The 20,438-nt window shown below is 46.9% G+C and overlaps 1 protein-coding gene across 1 annotated transcript in view; it reads left to right on the top strand.

Annotated features, from left to right (window-relative positions):
- The window catches only part of LOC144096694 (potassium voltage-gated channel subfamily KQT member 1-like), a 372,193-nt gene extending 353,384 nt beyond the window's left edge, over positions 1-18,809 (top strand). Inside the window, exon 13 of the mRNA XM_077629534.1 lies at positions 9,591-18,809. Within this exon, the coding sequence (XP_077485660.1) occupies positions 9,591-10,139 (549 nt within the window). The 3' untranslated portion in view covers positions 10,140-18,809. The remainder of the gene's footprint in view (positions 1-9,590) is intronic.
- Positions 18,810-20,438: the final 1,629 nt, after the last annotated feature.

Genomic DNA, 20,438 nt, shown 5'->3' on the forward strand with positions numbered 1-20,438 from the left:
AAAAAACTCGAATTTCAATCACTGACCTTGGACATTCTTCAAGTAACCCCATTTTCATCAGTGAGCACTTTTGCCCAGCCCTAAAGTGCTATTGGGTAAAACTGTTCATAAGAAAAATGCTTGCAACTGGAAATCTGTCTCGATTAAGGATGGCAAAAACTTTGCTCGTAAAGAAAAGTCATACGTGCTGCATGTGCAGTGTAAGCGTGATATTGATAAGATTGCCTAACGTGTGCGTACCTGACCTCGTGCTGTGTTTCTGCATCCCGATATGGCAATAACACCTGCAGAACATAGCTCAATTTTTTGCTTCCATGGTCTAAACAGTCTTATATGTTTTCATTTAAATATACGGTCAGCGCGAAACAAAGAGGGTCAATTACCGGCTCTCCTAAACAGTTTGTTTTCAACTCGACGTACTAATGCTTTTCGAAACATAGTTTACATCTGATTCCGACGTCAAGAAAGATGCAGATTACAACACGTTTTTTTCTAAACCGACCAAACAAACGCGGTGCTGGTGTGCTTATGCATTTCAAACGATCACTTCACTGTGAATTATTTGAAGAATTTTTTTTTACCCACGTTGAGTACTGAGTGTCTTGATGTAGCATGTCAAAAATATCTGCTTGTAGTATGTGTACCCTCCAACTGAGGGTAACGTCTCTAGTTTTCTCTATCTCATTGATGGGATACTTAATTATGTAAATGAAAATAAGCCCCTTATTATCCTCGGAGGTGACCTGAATATTGAAATGCTAATTCGATCTAGATTACAACGTAATTTTGAAACACTCTTTGACTCGCATGGATTTAATAACCTAATTGAAACAGCTACACGCGTGACACCAAACAGCAACGCATTGATAGATGTATTTATAACCAATGAAGCTATACAAATTGCTACCTCCGGTGTTCTTGCCTCACATATCTGTGACCACATGCCGATTTTCCTATTGAGTCGAACGACATCTAAGGACAGGTGGAAGGAGCCAGCCGTTAGCCCAAAAATACAGAATATAAACAATAACACATTACAAAAATTTCGGACTATTCTCTTAAGAACAAACTGGGATGTCGTATATAGCTGAGAAACCTGTGATGAAACGTATAGTAATTTCTTGTCTCTATTTCTATACGCGTATCTCGTATCATTTATTTCAGTCCCTAAGCAAAAACCAACAACTCAGAAACCTTGGATACCAAAAAATGTCTTAAAATGATACGAAGGAAAGATAAATTGTTTAAGAAGTTGATAACCATACAAGACACACATGACTGGGAGATATTTAAAAGCCATAGAAACAAAACCACTGCTTTTATACGGAATAAGAAGCGAGAATACCTTTACGATCTTTTTCAGCCACAGTGCAACTCTATACCGGACGTTCTCTGGAAAAACATAAATAAGATCCTAATCCGTTCTATTACCGATCACGGAGTTAGCGAATTGACAATAAACAACTCCCTGGTTTCAGCCATTGAGTTGGCGGAGGCTTTCAATAATCATTTTGTTAATTTAGTTTCGAGTTCACGTCATCCTGAGGCTATAAATGGAATCAAAAGGAACAGTGAGAGTTTGTACTTAAGTCCCACAAATGAGAGTGAGATTCATACAGCATTCATTTTTTTGAAAAATATCACGGTTCGTTATATCGATGACATACAAATTAAACCGGTGAATTATGTTTTAGACCTAATCTTACTACCTCTTTTATTTATATATAATTTGGTTCTTTGGCATCAAAATTTGGCATCAAAAGTAGTCGTACTGTGCAAGGGAGGTGACAAAAATAACTTGTCAAACTTCCGTCCGATATCTATATTACATGTTTTTTCTAAGGCCTTAGAAAAATTAATACAATCAAGAATCATACAATTTGCAGAGAAATCTCATCTAATTACTTCCGCACAATATGGTTTTCGTAGAGGCCGATCCTCTGAACTGGCCCTCCTGGCACAAAAAGAAATTATTCCGAAAGGATTTGAAAAGAAAGAGATGGTTGCTGGTGTATACATTGACTACTCTAAAGTGTTCGACCGCTTAAATAACCAGACTTTACTAAAAAAATTAGAAGCATATGGAATTCGAGGTATACCCCTAGACTTAATACGTTCGTACCTGGAGCATCGCACACAAAGAGTTGTAATAGGCGAAAATCTTTCTTCTTCAAAACGTGTTACTGCAGGCGTGTCTCAAAGAAGGATCCTAGGGACCCTATTGTTTAATGTTTATGTCAATGACACTGTAAACGTAAGTACAAAGCCACAATATATAATATACGCTGATGACAGAACACTTTTATTTCGAAACAAAGATCACAGGCAGCTTGTAAATAACATAAATCAATCATTGGATATTTTAAGCGCTTGAAGCAAATTTAATTCACTGAAGATATATGTAACCAAAAGTCGTGCATTTTCCACAAGACAGTCTCAAATTTCTATCACGCCTTCAAATAATAATCCAATTTTTGACCACGCTCCTATTGAAGTCGTTCATGAAATGAAAACGTTTGGTGTTTATTTAAATAAACAAAAATATCTCGTGGGATAGGCACATAAAAGAAATAATTTCACGCCTGTCAAAAACAGCAGGTATTATAGCAAAGCTAAATTTCTTCCTACCGCCGAAAATTTAGCTACATATCTATAACTCGTTATTTTTGTCTAAATTAAACTATTGTTTCCTCGTATAGAGTACAACAACACGAACAAGTTTAAATCGCATATATGCACTACAAAAAAAGGCAACTCCCCATATAGCTGGAAAAGACTACTACACTCATACTGCGCTGCTTTTTAAGAATTTTAATGTAATGTCAGTACACTATCTCTACTCGTATAACTTGGCATTTCGCTACAAACAGCACATAACTTCCTCTAAGAGTACAATGCTTTCGATCGTCAATCTAACAACACTTACACGAACATACTTCGCGTTCTGCTCATAACTGGGCGGCACCTTTCGTACGAACGACGTTTGGCCAGCAAATGCTTGCACATACTCTGCCCACTCTGCTAAACTATTTTCGCTAAAATAAAGTCAATGTTGAGAATGTTAATGAAAAAACAATACATTCATTTTTTTTCTCTCAAATTTAATTTTTCTGGTTTCCTGATGTGGGTTCCTCCTGTGTCTTTTGGGTTTTTCGCGGGTTTGTTGCTATGTACAATTGCTGTTATTCGCTGATCATGTTTATCATTCATATTGTGCCTTTACCTTTAACATCAAAAAAGGCTGAACTATGCGTAGCAAGAGCTACAGTGTCCGTAAATGGACTGGGATGTACTGCCTAAATTGTATAATGCACCTAATCTTATTACCGACAACTCGCTCTTTTGCCATGTAATGGGGCCCGAGCGCCGTCAAGTGAATTAACGTTCACTTTTTGTCTCGAGTCCCTCATTTCTTACTGAAATGGAAATAAACTTCAAACTTAAAAAAAAAACTTCAGTGCCTCACAACCGTCCGCTATGTTTCATTGCGGGGAGACTGTACATTGCGGTGAGGCTGTACTACGTCGCACTGCGAGCACACGCCCAGCCGCACGTTGAGGTCACCGTCGCCGCCATCTTCACGGTTCGCGTCGCCATGCCGCAGCTACGCGGCGTCCGTTAAAGGACGGTCTCCCAGCCCCCCTAGAGGAAATTGCAGGACGGTTAAGCGTCGTGGACGCGACAGCGTGTTGCACCGCTGCCAAGGAATGCACGCTACGCCATCGCCCGTTAAACGTGACGTCTTGCCCGTTGGACAAAACGCTCGGAGTCTCCAGGAGGTCTCTCAAAACACAGACGCTGCTCCACTCGTAGACGGCTGCGGTTCCATCACACCTGTTCAGAAACGAACGACACTACCCCGACGTAGAAAGGTCGCCTATGCGCGCGCCATCTACCGGGCCAGCGCATGCATGGCGAAGGGGGGATTCAGTTGGTTCCACACGATGTTGCTACGACTGCACGCCAAGCACGGAGGAAATTTACCGGAAACGCATGGTACTCGCTTAATTCCGACATCTGTAATTTCCATGCTCATAATTACTCATGTACTTCTCAGTACACATCTAGAAGATGCGTTTCGAGAAACCTGTGCATTCACTAGACGTGCCTTCATTCATGTTCAAACGTCGAGCCATCATGGCGGAGTGGAAGCATCCCCGTCTCGAACGCCAAAGGCCCTTGTAGTTTTTTATTCATTGAGTGTGCGTATAGTCTTATTTTTACGCAGCCCCTGAATATTTCCCACGCGCGGTGCCAACAGCTACAACTACTACTGCCAAGACGACAACGACGAATGTTCGTTCGAAAGAGTTGTATACGCAGTCGCTTAAAGGTAAAGGCAGCAACCTTTCGAAATGAGATTCGTTCACGACAAAACGCACCAACACCCCCCCCCCCCCCCCCCCCGAATAGCTGATCCTACACTGAGACTCATAACGACTGCGATAACCTCCGATCTCGAAGTGACTCTTGACACCCGTAATGTTACTGCTGTGGTTGATACAGCAGCCTACTGTTCTATGATGACTGGAACATTCGGCACGCAGCTGAAGAAGGTCGAAACCACTTAAGACGGCCCGCAAATCTGCACCGCTGGAGGCCACATTAGACAGTTTTAGCTGACCGGTTTTACTGTCCACTCCAGGGCTGAGCGGAGCGAGCGCTAAGTAAGCATGCGCAGTACGCTCACCCGCTAGCGGGTCAGCGGAGCGGCTCTTGAGCGTCGTACGTACGGAAACTTTTCGGGTTTTCTGGTTAGTTCAAGATGGCTGCCTCCGGCTCGGCGGTAGCGTCTTAGAGCGCTTCCAGGTTTCACTGTTTCAAGGGCTCATTTCCCCGACTGCAGTCGTCGCACGCGCTTCAAAATCAACAAGGACTGCTGTTTGCAGTGTGACATACGCAATCAATGCTTCTGAGCGTCTCTGTCGACATGTGGACGCGGATGGCAAGAAAAGCCGTGGTCGGAGACAAGCGCGATTTGACGTAGTGTGCTGTGATGAGCCTCATAGACTTCCTTAGCGGCTATTTTCGGCACGATAAAAAGTAAATTTGAGAAAGTACGTGGCTACCTTTATGTCTGGACCAATTCATTAATGCGAGGTGCTTGAGATTGGGATGGTTGGAAGATGATCATATGCAAGACGTGCGCTGCTTAGATTGAAAAGGACAGGGTTGAAGACTACACGGACGGTTAAGCGCAATTTTTAACGCGACAGCGTTAAGGAGCTCGCGTCGCAGAAAATCCTGTGTCGTCGACGTCGGCGTTTTTGGCCGTGCACGAAAAAACCGCGCCGTGTGGGAAGGGATTTTAACGCGACAGCGTTAAGGATTGATTGATTAATTGATTGGTTGATCGATCGATCGATCGATCGAATAATTGATTAATTTATATGTTGATTGATTGATTGCTCCATCGATCGATCGATCGAATAATTGATTAATTTATATGTTGATTGATTGATTGCTCCATCGATCGATCGATTTTTCCTTCCCTTACGGCGCGATCCGGGTGTCCAGCGAGAAATGTGAGACAGGCGTCATTTCCTTTTCTTAAAAGCAATTGTTCATTTCATTTCCTTTCCTTACGGCCCGGCTCGGGTGTCCGCCGAGATATGTGAGACAGGCGTTCTTTCCTTAAATTGTCGGACGGGCCACGCGTCGCGCCGAAAGGGTGATGGCGTCCCGTGTACCCGTAGGCAACGCATCGACACACTGCCGCGTCTCACTCTTAAAGACGAAGCTTAAGCGTCCTCCAATTTTTTTACGCTTAGCCTTAACGCTTAACCGTTCGTGTTATCTTTAGCACCGTCCATGTCAAACTAAGCGGCGCACGTCTTGCATATGATTAAAGCGTACGCACTACTTTCCTCATCCGAGGCGTGTACAGAAACTTTTCACACTTTCTGTCCTAAAGTAACTTTGGTATGCTCGGGCAAGTTCGGAGGAGCGCCGCGCAAGTTGCAGCCAATGGCAGGAAGCTCGGGTAAGCTCGGAGGAGCGTCGTGCAATCTGTAGCAAATGGGAGAATGCTTGTGTAAGCTCGGATAATAACTCGGGTAAGCTGCGCGAGAACTTACTCAGGAAGAGCAACAAGGGTCGCACAATTTCTACGAGTGGCTGTGACGGGAACAGCCACCTGCCTGCGCAGTGCGCACATTACTTAAATGCTGCGCCACTTCCCTGGCAGTGGTACGAAACCTCGCCGCCATGTATGAATGTTAAGTAGAGAGTGACCAATTTTGCATATACCGGCATTAACCCACGGAGCTCCTAATGGTGCGCAGTCTGGTGGCCAACTCGAACTAAGTTACACAAACGCGCGGAATACCACAAACATCACCAACCACAAACGTGCCAACGGAAGCAGCATTAATGCACAATGCTTTCGCTATAATAGCAGTAAGGAGACTTAAGTGGCCCCCTGTATATTTGTTCGTCTGTTGTAGTTCGTGTACGCACATGCAAAGGGGTTCACGTCGACACACTGCGAACGTTTCCAACTCAAGAGATCGTCTATTGATATCCACTTTACTCGCGACAAAGGGAACGTACACTGCCGGAGTCGGAATTCTTGCTGTGCGCAGCGTAGGAAGCAGGAAAAACGCTGAAATACCGGCTGAAAGTTGCCGCAAGCACGAACAACACAGCTGAGGCGCCAGTAACAAAATTTAGTCAAGAATACTGACACCTTGACCGAGCACGGCGATTGGTTTTTTGGGCAAACTAACCGAGCAGTCGGGAAGCCTTTGCCATCTCCGACCGATCCGCAGCAGACTCACCTAACCAAGATCAAACGCCCACCTTCGTCATCAATTTGGCACTGCCACAGAACAGACAAGTACAGATCTGCAGTGTTCTTGAAGTTTCTGATTCTGGTTTTCGTTGTCGTCAAACGTCCGCAAACACCGAATTACGAAGCATCGATTTGTAACCGACGAACACGCCAGACGTTTCTTCCAAAGGCCCTAGCTTGTGTCACCGCGAGAACTTCAGGACATCCGGCACCAACTGGACGAAATTTTGCGCGAAAACGACATTGAACCGTCAAAGACCCGCGGAGTCACCGGTGACCGTCGCTTCAACAAGATAGCGTAGGATCATGCCTACACTCTCTTACGCATCGTCGACACTCTTGACCGGCTAAGCAGTGCATGGTACGACGAACCCCAAAAACGGCTACTGGGAAATTGAAGTCAATGAGAGAGATCGAAAGAAGACCAGATTAAAAATGTCGGATGAGCTCTTCGAGTTCAAGATAATACCATTTAGCCTTTGCTCCGCGCCAGCGACGTTTGAGCTTTTAGTGGGTAGAGTACTGGTAGGCCTGAAGTAGCAGATTTGTTTAGAGTACTGACATAACATGTTTGTCGTCATTTCAATCTTGACGAGCACTTGAAAAGGCATTACTGTACGCACTGAAGTCCTCAGGGCTAACCTTGAAACCGGGGAAGTGTCACAGGATCTGCTCTTCCTGAGTCACATCGTAAGCAAGGATGACGTACGCCCAGATCAACAGAAGATGGGTGCTCTAGCACAATTCTTACAGCCAGGGGAGAAGAAAACCTTACGAAGATTTTTGGGACTTTGTGTCCATTACCGCCGGCTTGTGAAGGTGCTTTCGCGCATCGCCGAGCCCCTGACACACCTTACAAAAGCAGATATTTGTCCCGTTCGGATTGCAAACTCGACAAATTAAAGCCTTCTAGAAATTTCAACGCTGTTTTCACCAACCGCCAGTCCTCGGCAGCTTCCGAGATCCGTACGGACGCGAGCAGCTTGGGCTCGGAGGCTCATCGTCCTAAGGAAGAGAGCCAGTTACCGTGAGTCGCTCGCCGTCAAAGGCTAACTACTAAACGACGGAAAGAGAGTGCATACGGGCTACATTGAAATTCTGTCCATGCATTTAGGGAACCATTTAGGGTTGTCAGTCACTCGCACAAGTTATGCTGGCTTGCTTATTTGAAAGACCCCCGGGCCACCTCACTCGCTGTAGCCTACGACTCGGAAGAGGTGGGCGTTGTTTCACCTACTGAGAAGGCGTTGGCTTCGCGAAAGGGCTTTATTTAAAGCCGATAGAAAAAACAGGCACACACGCATTACTGACGCATTGGTCAGTCAGTACACCTTACCGAACGCTACCTACATGACAATTATATAGGCACAGGGTGAGGGGCAGTCGTACTGAACGCCAGCAACAACGCTGCATGAAACGCGAGCGTTGCAACCTGCATTGCATAGAACGAACGCGGACACAGACCGCAATGCGCGGATGCAACAGACGTCGCCGTAGTTAAGTCCGGACGCAAGCATTCCAACGTCGACTGTCTGTCACGAGTGCTTGTCGACGCACCTGCGAAAGACGACCATGACGGCACCTCCTAAGATCTATCAGCAGCAGCACTTAAGCTAAGAAGAACCAGCGCAAAAAGAACAACGGACAAGAAACAAGGAGGCCGACACGGACAGAAGTTGAGATCATGGCATACCATTTCAACTATCCCAACAAGTTTTGCTGAAGCCCTTAAGCGCAATACCAACACTCTGGCCTCCGACCTACGACGTCTATTCGAGTATTGAAAAAAAACGCTTCTTCACCCCTTGCAGAATTCAAGCTGAGACTGTCCTCATTCTGTCTGCTAAACGGAATCGTTGTGGATAACTTTGCGTCTAACAAGGACACTTACCTTGCGGTCGATCCTAATAACCTTCTAGAATAAATTTTTCGTGCTTCACCCGATGAACCGACAGCCGGGCACAAATACGGTGCACGCGATTCTCACCACCATGTGACAATACGATGCCGGTGAGATATGAAGTCCCGACCTCTGCGTGTCGCGAACGGTGGTCTACAAACAGCCATCATGGCTGCCTAACCATCTACATCCGAGCGTATTTGTGTTCTCTGTAGCCTAACTTTGAGAGTGACTTCATGTTCTTGCGTCTTATAGTTGGTCTCCGTAGCGAACAAATTTCCGGACATCTAGGGACTAAAAGAAGTCATGTCCTACCAGTGTACACGTACCGTATTTGTCAAAATTAACCAGGCAAGTGTGCTTCTCAGCAGTGTACAGTGAGGACCTTACGGCCCCACTAAAGACCAAAAGGATTCACAATGTGAAGTGAAAGGTTCCGCTTCGTTTTCACAAATTTAATGCTGAACAGGTGCCATAAGTAACCCGCTACACGGCGAAGAAGCAAGCCCGGTTACTCAAGAAGCAAGAAGTTGCCCGGCTACGTTTGGCAGAGGCTCTATGTCTGTCGTGTTAACTCGGTGACCGACGCCTAACATCAAGAACAATAGGTTCTGCTGGAAGGATACTTTCGTAGTTAATGACTCGGGCGCCCCATACACGTCAGCACTGCAATAAAGTGGGTGGTTATTTCTTTTTCGGCCAGAAAGTCTCATGCGGCTTCAAGGCCTGCGCTTCTGGGGCATGGCAAGTTTTTTGCGCTAAAAAAGACGACACATAGACAAGACGACATTACGAGCGCAGTAATGCGTAGAGAAACTTCGCTGAGTTCCGTGACCCAGCCTTTCAGGTGGACTCCCTGTCATGGGCCACCACCCCTCATTATTCTTTGGCGCGCAGGTGGAGGACATCGAGTCCAAGCTGGACCAGCTGATGGAGATGTACGTGGAGGACCGGGCCCGGCTCTTCGCGGTGCCCGCGGTGCCTCCGCCGGGGCTCAGCCTGCGTCACCAGCCGCCGCCACCGCCGCCACCGTCGGCAGCGCCGTCCATGGCGCCGTCGCCGCCGCCGCCTGCGCCGCCACAGCCGCCGGCCCAGCCGGCCCAACCAGCGAGCGCGCCGGCGGCGCGGCCCGCGCTAGTCGACAAGCAGTGCAGCGAGCCGAACACGCCCGTGACGAAGACGTTCGAGCGGCCCACCGTCATGCAGCGCGGAAACTCGGACCTGGGCGCGCGGCTGCGGCGCCGCAACCAGCAGAGGCCCGTGATGGAGGCGCGGCCTCCACCCGCGGCGGCCTCTTCGTCGGTGGCCAGCACATCGGAGAGCGCGGCGGCCAGCGACGACGAGCCGAGCGGAGCCGAGGAGGAAGACGTGAGCGTAGTCACCGTGTCCGTCACCGAGACGGCCGCCCTCCTCAGGCCGACGCTTCACAACGTGTCATCCGCCTGATCAGCGGGCCGGGACGCGGGACGTCGTCTCCCGGCGGCCACCGCCGCCACCGGAGGTCGGCGCTCGTGCCGCCCGGCGACCGATACCTGCACGCATCCTAGCGCACGTTGTTGCCCGAGACGCGATTTACGGGAGGCCCGTGACAACGCGATGTTTCAGATGAGCACCTTCACTTGTTCGACCACTCTGACGTGTCCGGCACAGCTTGCATTGTGATTCCCTTTCTTTGCCCACTATGATTCGGGGAAGCATCCTGATTTTTTGCGATCATCCCACCGCTTCCAGGTGCATTCTAGAAAACGGTGAGCTAGAATTTTTTTAATGCTCATTCAGTGGCCACACATGCGTGGCAACAGATTTGCAGAAAAAGTATGATTAACCTTCCTTTTTTCTGTTCAGCACGCACGAATTCCGGTTGAAAATCTACGTACATTGGTTCTCATTCAAGTTTTAAAGGAGAACATGTCGTGTTGTGTTCTAGGCAGCTTCGTTAGGCACAGCGGCACTGTCTGTTTTGCACCACCACTGTCCTGAATCTTTCCGCGCTAATTGCTCGTAGGATGACTTGTTACTACTGTGGCCGATACTGGACCGTCAAACCGCGGGAGAACACAGAAGCAACGCTCATTGTAGTTGCAGCCTTGTCGGCTCACTACACGGAACTCCACGCAGCCAAACATTCCGATAGCCTGAATGGTTTGTGATGATGGTGCTTGTCAATGCCGAAAGCTAATGCACAGATATTCAATTATGTGCGTGTGTGTTTGTGATAAGGACGACATCATGTTTTCTTACCACTTTTATTTTTCCTCCTCTTCGTTTGTTTAGTACATACTCAACGCGGCTAAAGGCGGAGGGTTTCTGGCATATATAAAATGGGCCCCAAGATTTCCTTAAATATTTATTGTAGCTAGGTAGAGTTGTTTCAAATGGAAGCCTTTCAGTACTTTTGGACAGTTTCCCTGGTGGTTCTTTTGCGGTAGGTCAGTCGCAGCCGAAATCGCAGAGCGGGTCTAAAAATGCTCGCTGGGTTATAGGCCTAGTGTCACATGCGGCTGGTGCGAACGGTAAAGGAGCAAAATAATGATTAACCAATCAAAAGAATCGGTAGCGCTTTTGTTTTTGCGCTATTATGAATGCACTTCTCTGGTCTACTTGGCACACAGGTGCTGACTCTTTACTTCTACTTACATTATGCACGCGCGAACTGAATAAGTGTTTTTTGTTGCTGCTTACTCAAGTGTGCTCTTTCTAGCGCGTGGCAAATGGTGCTGTCGCGTGCAAGAGGTACAAAGATAAGTTACCATGCTTCCACGAATTGCGCAATATGAATCATCTGCCGCATCTATGGCACAGGTGCCATATAATGCCGCATGTACTGATAAATTTCACCACACGCCTGCGTTGAAGCACGTGCAGGATGTTTTACATACGAGGCGATTCAAAAGGAGCATTATTTTTCATATGGTGGGGACTTTCTTGTGCACAGTGCTTTTTCGTTCAGACTCGCTACTTATTTGTTCCTACAGTGAATAAGTAACCAGGAAAGAAAAAAGTCCTAAGTCGTTACTGCTTGCCACTTTCAGACCGACATATTTCGCTCTCTTCTGTCTGTGATGTCTGGTACCTTGCATTAAAAACTCGTGCTGAACTAAGTCACAGCCATTCGGTCCATTATATTTGTTAAATAAAAAGGCACCAACGAACCTACGTCGTGTATATAGTTTTGCACAGATCAGCACATATATATTTGTCTAACCCATAGAAGGAGAGTTTGACAGGCAGTAAGTCATATCAGCACGTCACGCGAGTTGTTTGTTTGTCTGTTTGAAAGGAACGGGCAAAGAAGTTGGTCTGCGTAGACCAAATAGCCTAGCGTTATGTCTTGGGCAACTTCGCTGCTGGTTTCTAACTATAACATTTGCTCCGTCAAAGCGTTTCTGTTGATTTTAGCAGCTCGGGCAAGATATGCACCATTGGCTTTCCCTGCGTGCTTCAAGTTGGAAGCTGGAACTTGTCGAACGGCTTATATCATATTTATTTTTGTTTGAGCGTCTGATTTAAATATTTCTCTCATTGTTGAGCTCTTGCATGGTCTTTCGGTAAGTCATTTTAAAGCTTGAGGGAGCCGAACCGCCATGCAGTTTGAGATTCACTGGTAGTGCCGCAGTACGCGTACCTTTGTCCTGTGAGCAGGAGAAAAATAGATCGATGTGCACAGAAACACATCTGAGCATACGTTTCATACCACGCACACTCCACCTGCGAATGGAAGATGGGCGCACCCGCAATAAATTTTGGCAGTGCCAAGGCGACATACTGGTTTGGAATTCTGCACTGGCGTCCACCTCGCGCTGAAAGCATTTCGAAAAGACTACACAACTCCACAGGCACAGAAGTCGCACGTTGGCAGCGGGTTTGCACAAGGTGTGTACAAGGTCACATGGTTCATAGGCAGACCATTGCGATTAACGCATGTTGAAGGTCACACTTGTTCTCGTCGCGATGGACAGGCTGTGTCTTGTGAAGTCATGAATCTTCAGCTCAAAGATCTGAACGAGTCACCACTCCAATCTCTTATTTTTCTTTTTTCCTACAACGTTCTCACAGTTATGCTGATCTCTCAAGCGTGCAATAATGTCTCGCTCCCGCTCAAAATCTCGCGCCAGCAGTGTGCTGTGCCCCTAACTGTTTGGAACTTGTTGCAGAAGTGGTTATTGTAGAGAAGTACTCAACCTTTCAGTGCGTTCAGCGATCTTCGCAAACCTAGGACATGTCCGACAAACCTGGAACCTGTGAGACAGAAATCGCGTCTTTGAAAGAAGGCGCACAAGCTTCCGCTTAGCTTTCGCAGTGACTTGCCATTATCCCTCTCTCAATTCTTCATGCGGGACACGATTTTCGTGCATTTCATGCATGGTCTATCGTAAGCGCATATGCGCTCAGTGGAGTTATAAAACGCAGATTTCGATTGCTGTGGGTGTTACAGAAGTGTGAGGGTCATGAAAATTGAGTGCGGAAAATGTGACTTTTGGACCATTAATGTAGTCTTTTTTGGCGGCTAAAAGTAAAAACATTGGCAGTTTTCCAAACGGCCTAAGGAGAGGCTAATATGAACGCAGCGAACCTTTAGCTCTTTCCTCGTAGCTTATGTTGAACTGGTAGACTTAACAAATAACACAAACCGGGTTAAATTGAAATCGTCTGAAACAGTTGCGTGAAACCACTATAAACTAGCGCTAACTCTCGCTTAAGTCACCTGCTGTCAGCTGTGCGCTGAAGATGCGCTTATGCGTTCGGATTCGCTGGGTGGCCACGGACAATAAAGCACACGGCTAGCTTTCGGGAATGAACCAAAACTTGGCGCTGGTCCAGACGTCTATAAGCGTCTTTACCTTTACTACGGTAGTGGTCCATTACTTCGCCGTCACGTTACAGGGGCTTTCGTCGTACGCCACCACAAAAGGAGCAGCGAATGCGGTCGTGTTCACCTCGTGCACAGTCGTAGGATAACCCAGACCTTGCCAAAAACTAGCAATCAGGTTTGATATTAGGATATTTCCTTTTTACTTTCCTGGTCCAGTTATAACCTCAGCTGCGGAGCTGCGAAATTCGAGTAAAAGTCAACGGTCGTTACTCAGCTTTTTATTACTGTTATACCCTTGAGCTTAGCTCCAAAGCCACTCAGTTCTCTGGCTCCAGTTGCGACAGTTCAGCCTGGCGCGAGCGCTTCAGTGAAGGGTAAGACTCAGACGTTAAACTTCCCCCGCCCTTTCCCTCCACCGCAGCGTCTCTAGACGCAACGAAGTCGAATGAACGTAGTTTCAACCAATCAATCACATTAGATCTGCTTGCGCTAAATCACTGCGCAGAATTGCAAGAAGGAGCCAAGTGAAAGCATCTTATCGACACAGATCTGTCTATGAGGGCCATCGTCGAATCGTGCGGGACCTTCCACTACCGTTAAACAAATAGTGCATTCGCTGTAGCTTCCTGTGTTGACGTAACTTTCTCCAATCGGCTGGGTGGCTCACTCATGGCTCGTTTTAGGTTCTCGTTGTGTCGACCGTCTTGCAGGCTGCAGATTTCCAGTGTTGCTGGGGCCACTCTTCTATCCTGGTGCTGACACTTATGTGTGGGTCACGGAGTTCTGGGTTTTCGGCTGCGATGATATTTTCAATCGCAGGGGCTCCAGATGGCAGGTCGGCTGGCTCCTCAAGTCTTGTGGAAAGGAGCACAATCGTCGCACGTGTCCTTGAATACTTTCTTTTAGCAATTGTCGCGCAAAATGGAGCGCCTTACGACGTTAAAGCTTTATCGGGCTTACGTATGTTCCCGGTGCTACTCTGTGATCTATCTCCACGTGGAAGCATTCTATCGTTAACTTGCGGTGTTAATTTTCACTCGAAAAGAACGATTCGAACGTGCCTTAGACACTGCCTCTTTGGGGCTCTCTTAAATACTGTATTTGAGCTTGTTTAGCGCAATCGAAGCTGCGTAGCGTTTTCTTTGGGATTACTCTTTTTGTGGCGCCTAATTGTACTCTTGGATTTGAAGAATAATTTATGAATCAGGTGATATTTAAAACACAGCTACTGTTGCTTCAGTTCCGCGATTTTCCCAGTTCAATAGCCGCAATGGAGCATGCTTTTGTGCAACCTTATCACTACCCGTTTTGTGTCTTATTTCCAGAGGGATGCGGTATAGTGTTCGATCACGATAACATTGCCATCCAAGCTGCACAAAGATCAAACTCCTCCTTACATTTTACGTGCGTCATAACACTTGCTGCTAACGTTAAACAGGGCGGTCCGTACTGCAGTAACTTATAGGTTTAGCTGTAGTAGAATTGTGATTTGCTGATGGTTGGAGTTGTTAAGGCATCTATGAAATGTTGTTTTGCGCAGAAACAGAGAACAGATGATTAGAGCTGCAGATATTGCGCCGCAGCTTGGAACAGCGTTCAGGGCAGACAGCACCCATTTCAAGGCATAGTCTCGACGATGTCTGCGGTTTCGTTCACTCTCAAACGTTATTACCCAAAAATAAAGGGGGAAGTGAATTACCTATGTTTAATCCTTTGAATGTGCTTACCTCGGTTTTCTAGTATGAATGCTGCTTATTTCAACGTTTCCGAGTTTGTTCCACTATTCTTACTAGAGACATTTAAAGTATCCTGCGTTATTACAGAGAACCGTTGCTGCTTAATCTCTCGTATTTCGTCCACATAAGTGGAATATTCAAGCTGGTTGGCAACAAGGGCTGCACGAGCAGACTGTTCAAATTGGTTGAGCAGAAAGCTGCACACAACTGAGGCCGGCAACTCTGCGACCATGCTGCAATATCCGATGATACTGGCCAATTCACTAATTTGGCACTGCACACTCACAAAGTTATGTGATACATTAGTGCCTCGAAGCTACTTCAAGCGACGAACTACATTTTAACTCTGATATATAGAACTCTAAGGGGATCGCAAAATTGATCGATATATCGATAACACGAAAAATAAAAAATGGCAACACATAAGCATAGCTCTAGCCTAGAACCAAGGATACATTGCACCTACGCAAGTGGCACGCTTCTTGCCGCGACAGGCCTCCCGCCGGCTGGGAGGGCACTGCTCGTCAGGCGTTGCTAGGCCTAGGCTGCTGCGCATCGAAGCCGCAGAGGACTTTTTTTTTTAACTAGCTACTGCCTATAATAACTTGTCTAACCTTGTTGCCAGTGCATTAAAATTTAGAGCTAATCTCTGCTACGCTTTTGGCTGCAAAGTAAGCCAAGCACGTCAGGCGAGTGCCGGCGCTACGATTTAGTCAGGTTGGTTAAACCGTGTGATGGCAATGTGGCGAGGCAAATGAGGGTCAGACTGAATTCCACCCATCCCGCGTTCACCTTGTCAAACGGTTTCACAGCGCTAGCTCTGCCAGCACTGCCGAAGGTCGCGCAGCCACGTAGTGTGCGCATGCGGAACGGGATCGAAGAGAGTCGTTAAAGAAGCAGCACTTGCAAGGGCACGTTGCCTCAGTTCGACATATCGAAATACCGCCGAAGCCAGAGTTTGATGCACGGCGCGACTTTGCTATACTATTACACAGTATTTTCAAGCGTTTAATCTGTGTGTTCGACATTGGCAGTAATTAGAAGTACCCGGGTTTGATATATCATCCATGCATAACTGTGTTACAGCGTGGTGGTCCTGGCTGGCAGAAACAAAGCATGTTTTAACGTGATCCTAGATGCAGTCCTTTTGAAATGAAATCAAAGCTGTAAGAAAGACGTGGAGGGAAATTATATAACACAGAGAATCGCCAAAGAAGCGCAGTGCGCAGCGGGCTTTTGCAGAATGCGCGAGAGACGTTCTATGAGGAAAAAGGAAACCAGAATCTGACAGCCGCTTCTCGCCATGAGGTGCGGAGCTCGTGCCTCTGTGGATTGGAGGTGGCTGCTGTAGGGCACTACTATCGTCGCTTCCGTAACCCAGGCCGCACGGTCGGACGTCCCTCTCTTTGACTTGCAGTGCACAGCTCACGCGCTCAGGGGAGAAGCTTGTCGTCGCCGCTTGTGGCTTTCAATCGCCGGCACAGACAGAATGTCACAGCGACACGGCGAATGACCTCTGTGCCGTCCCCGTATCTGCATATTTCCACTAAAGTAGTCACTTGTACCGAGAGTCTCCGTTCTGAATTGCTCGGAATGAGGGGGATGCTTTTTGCCCCTTCAGAGATGACGCTCTATGAAGGCACGGTCGGCGTGTGGATAGATAGAAGGGCCAGGCTTCACATCTGAGCAGCGCGTATCCGGAACACAATCCCATTTCCTGCGCCTGCTGACGCCGCGTACACGGTACCTGAAGAAAGCCCTTTCTGCAACGACGTTTGCAGCACACGGGTGGAGCTGAGCTTGCTTGTTTACAACCAAAAACGTCTCACCTTCTGCGTAGTATTCCGCATTGCAACCACCTCTTCGCTTTTTCCTCTTTCGCTGTCCTGTAATCGTCCCGCTCGCTGGCGGAAATACACCTGGTTTCGATGCGCAATGTGAAAGAAAGGCTTCCGTGCAATAAAGTGAAGAATTTTCGCATTTGTTCTTCGGCACCCCCCACACGTTTGCAACCAGATGAGAGCTCATGAAATTCAGTGCGAACTTGTCTTGATGGGACCTCACTTCAGAGCCTAATGAGACTCCGCAGAGACGTTTTTTTCTTTTGTAAATAGAGTTTATTACACAGTTGAAAAAATTATGGTTGCTGAGTATGATCCCGATAACAGGCGATGCAGAAACTGATCTGTACACCGCGATAACTTTTTCCGGAAACGGAGCTAAAACTATGGAGTCAAAACACGCCCTCTCTCCCCACGCAGCGAGATGCAGTCCCCTCTGGTAGTTATAGTTTTCTCATAAAACATACTATATTGTAAATATTTGCTGCTAATGCGAAAGTCTAATTGGCTAATTGGTTTTCTCATAGAAGGCTGTAGTCAAGTACTACACCATGGCAGGGCTCCGGCAGGGCGTGTAATTCAATGACAACCGCCGGTCCTTGAGTGTAACGGAATGGATCTCGAGAGAAGGGAAGCGTATCAGGGGCCGGCAGAAAGTTAAGTGGGCGGATGACATTAAGAAGTTTGCGGGGATACGGTGGCTGCAGTAGGTAAAGAACAAGGTTAATTGGAGAGATATGGGAGTTGGCCTTTGCCCTGCAGTGGGCGTAGTCAGGCTGAGGATTCTGATGAAGAGGGCTCGTCGATACGAAAACCTGGCGTCTCGTAAAAAGTGACGTTACAAAACTCCCGATTTGTCGAAATTGTGTGGCGTCATCAAAGGCGGGAAAATACGAAATGTTGGCCAGTAATAGTTAGTACTGGTACTTACTGCATTTCAGTGAAGGCGCAATGCAGCAACGTCTTTGTGTTGTGTGATGTCAGTGCAGCTTACAAGTGTACCAAGTGCAAAGCAACAGAGTGAAATTGCAATAGAATCAGACTGAAATATGAATAGGAATCGAATAGAATTAGAATAGAACTGCAATAAGATTTCGATAAAATTGCAATGCTTTCGTATTAGACGTGCGTAAGATCCTTAATTGTCCCGGTAGTCTTTTAAACACTTATTTTTGAAACAACGCCCAACTTTTAACGTTGAAAGTAAAGAAAGAACAGTTTTCTTCTTTACAGTACATTTGATTGGAACGTCACGTTACCAGAAGCTGCCATTGATGGTGCGAGCTTCCCCAGCGACGGTGTGAAGATACCAGCGGGAGAGCAATCTGCTCCTTTGGCCTTTCCTCCATCGCCAAAAGAGACTATCGCCCAGTACTGAATGGTATTTTGACATCTCGGTTACCGTAAACTTTCCTTTGTATTTCCTCGGGGCTCAACAAATACAAGTATTGCATACAGTAAGAGCCTGGAGGGGGTAATGCTAGCTTCGAACAGTATCAACTCCGATGTATTCTATAGTTTGGACGCCTTCCCCTCTGAAGTGGCTTCTCTGTTCACTGCTCGCTGCTGGGAGAGTTGTGTAACCTACCCTCTATACGGAATCTAGTCTTCAACGGACGCGCACTGCTTTTCACGATTAAACAAAGTCATCTATATCGCACTGTAATGGGGTGCTGATGTACATGCACCCATCGAGCAATTACGGTCGCAAATATTTGAAAGTGCATTCGCGGGCTTGGGGGGTGGAGGGGTGGGGTGGGGGGGGGCGTCGATATTTGTACAGCAACGTTTCCGTCCGGCGGCACCTACGCGACTTCCTCTGTCCAGAATAGCGCCCGTCTGGACGGGCCTGGTGCTCCTCTGGCCTTTTGCTGTGTCGTCACCATGAGTACTTTACCCGCGCTTCATCAGCAACTGCACGCGTGCTGTTCTCACCAGACATGCTGCGTCACATAGAGCCTGCAACCTCGATAAGCGATTCTAAACGTGGCCCTCACTGAAACGATGTCCTGCATGCCCACATTCTGTGAACATAAATGCCTGTTCCTGGATGCGAGGCCTAAGTGTAATATATGAAGTACGGTCGCTATCTATTGCACAAGTCCCGGCTCGAGTCGCCTGCTATCGTAACTTCGGTGCTGAACAATTTGCAGTCTGAAAACCCTCCCTACCTAACATAAATGAATCACGAATCTTTAGTGTACGCTCAAGTAACGAGTTGGTCGTCCTCTTTCAGAATGGAAGTTTTCCTTCACAGTTGCTAATAAAAAAGCCGGGCTGAGAGGAACACACATTAGTTACAGGAAGCTGCGATCTCAATTTAATAACTGTACATTTTTTAAAACACCCAAACTTAATCGTTGACTACATATTTCCCGCAGAAGTGTTTGCTTATATCTGACACTCATGTTTCAGGAAGATGCTGTAATAGCTACAGAGCTTGGCACAGTGTCATTAAATGCTTTGACTTTAGTTCTTCAAAAAATAGAAATGGACCATAGCAGTACTTTATCAAAAAAAGGGCGGCACGAGCGAGGCATTAGAGAGCATGGCTCCTGAGTGCATCTAGTTTAAGCCCTCAGTGTTTTCTGGTTTCCGAGATGAGCACTCTCAAGCAGATATGCTACCTCTCTTTCGTTCTCCTGCTAGAAGAAGGTTAGTGCTCGCACGCAGTTATACACTAAGGGCAAATTTTTGCGCACTACCGCAAGAAACCGCAATTTGGGTTCACTAACAAAATCCTTGCTTTTTGTGGTTTTGCTTGTAGTAAGGCAGCAATGAAGATTTTGGGACACCGAGCGGCCATTCCAAACAAATTATCTTCCATTTTTTTTTGTTACAGCCAGGGCGAACGTTTATCGTGGTTACGTCTACTCGGCAGAAAAAAAAAAGACCGAGCTTGTCACCCATATATCTCGAGGTTTCTAATTGGTTTAGATATGCTCAGCTAAACTTCACCTAAATTGCTTTGTCCCTCTGCTGACCGCTGTTTGCTTCACCGTCAGCGGTCATTCGCACACAGGCCATCTGGTGGAGTGTGGATCTGACAGCACGCCGATCTGACACCACTCGCCGTAGCCAGTATGCAATTGCAATTCCGCAGGCAAAGCTTAACCACTAAAGGGGACACAGAGGAAGAGCACTCCATATTGACCTGCAGTCTCGCGTCATTCTAGCACGAAGGCTTTGCGGAGCACTTTTTGCCGCTCTGCTGTGGCTAAATGGCCTGCGCAGTAATGGTTGCCTGGATAGGCTTTTAATAGAAAAACATACACGAGCACAGTGTGCCAATCTGTTCGCTAAGCGCGATTGTTAAGACAGTTACTAAAAATTGATGTGGGCCAACACTGTAATG

The sequence above is a fragment of the Amblyomma americanum genome, chromosome 7 (genome assembly GCF_052857255.1).
Source record: "Amblyomma americanum isolate KBUSLIRL-KWMA chromosome 7, ASM5285725v1, whole genome shotgun sequence".
Classification (NCBI taxonomy): Eukaryota; Metazoa; Arthropoda; class Arachnida; order Ixodida; family Ixodidae; genus Amblyomma; species Amblyomma americanum.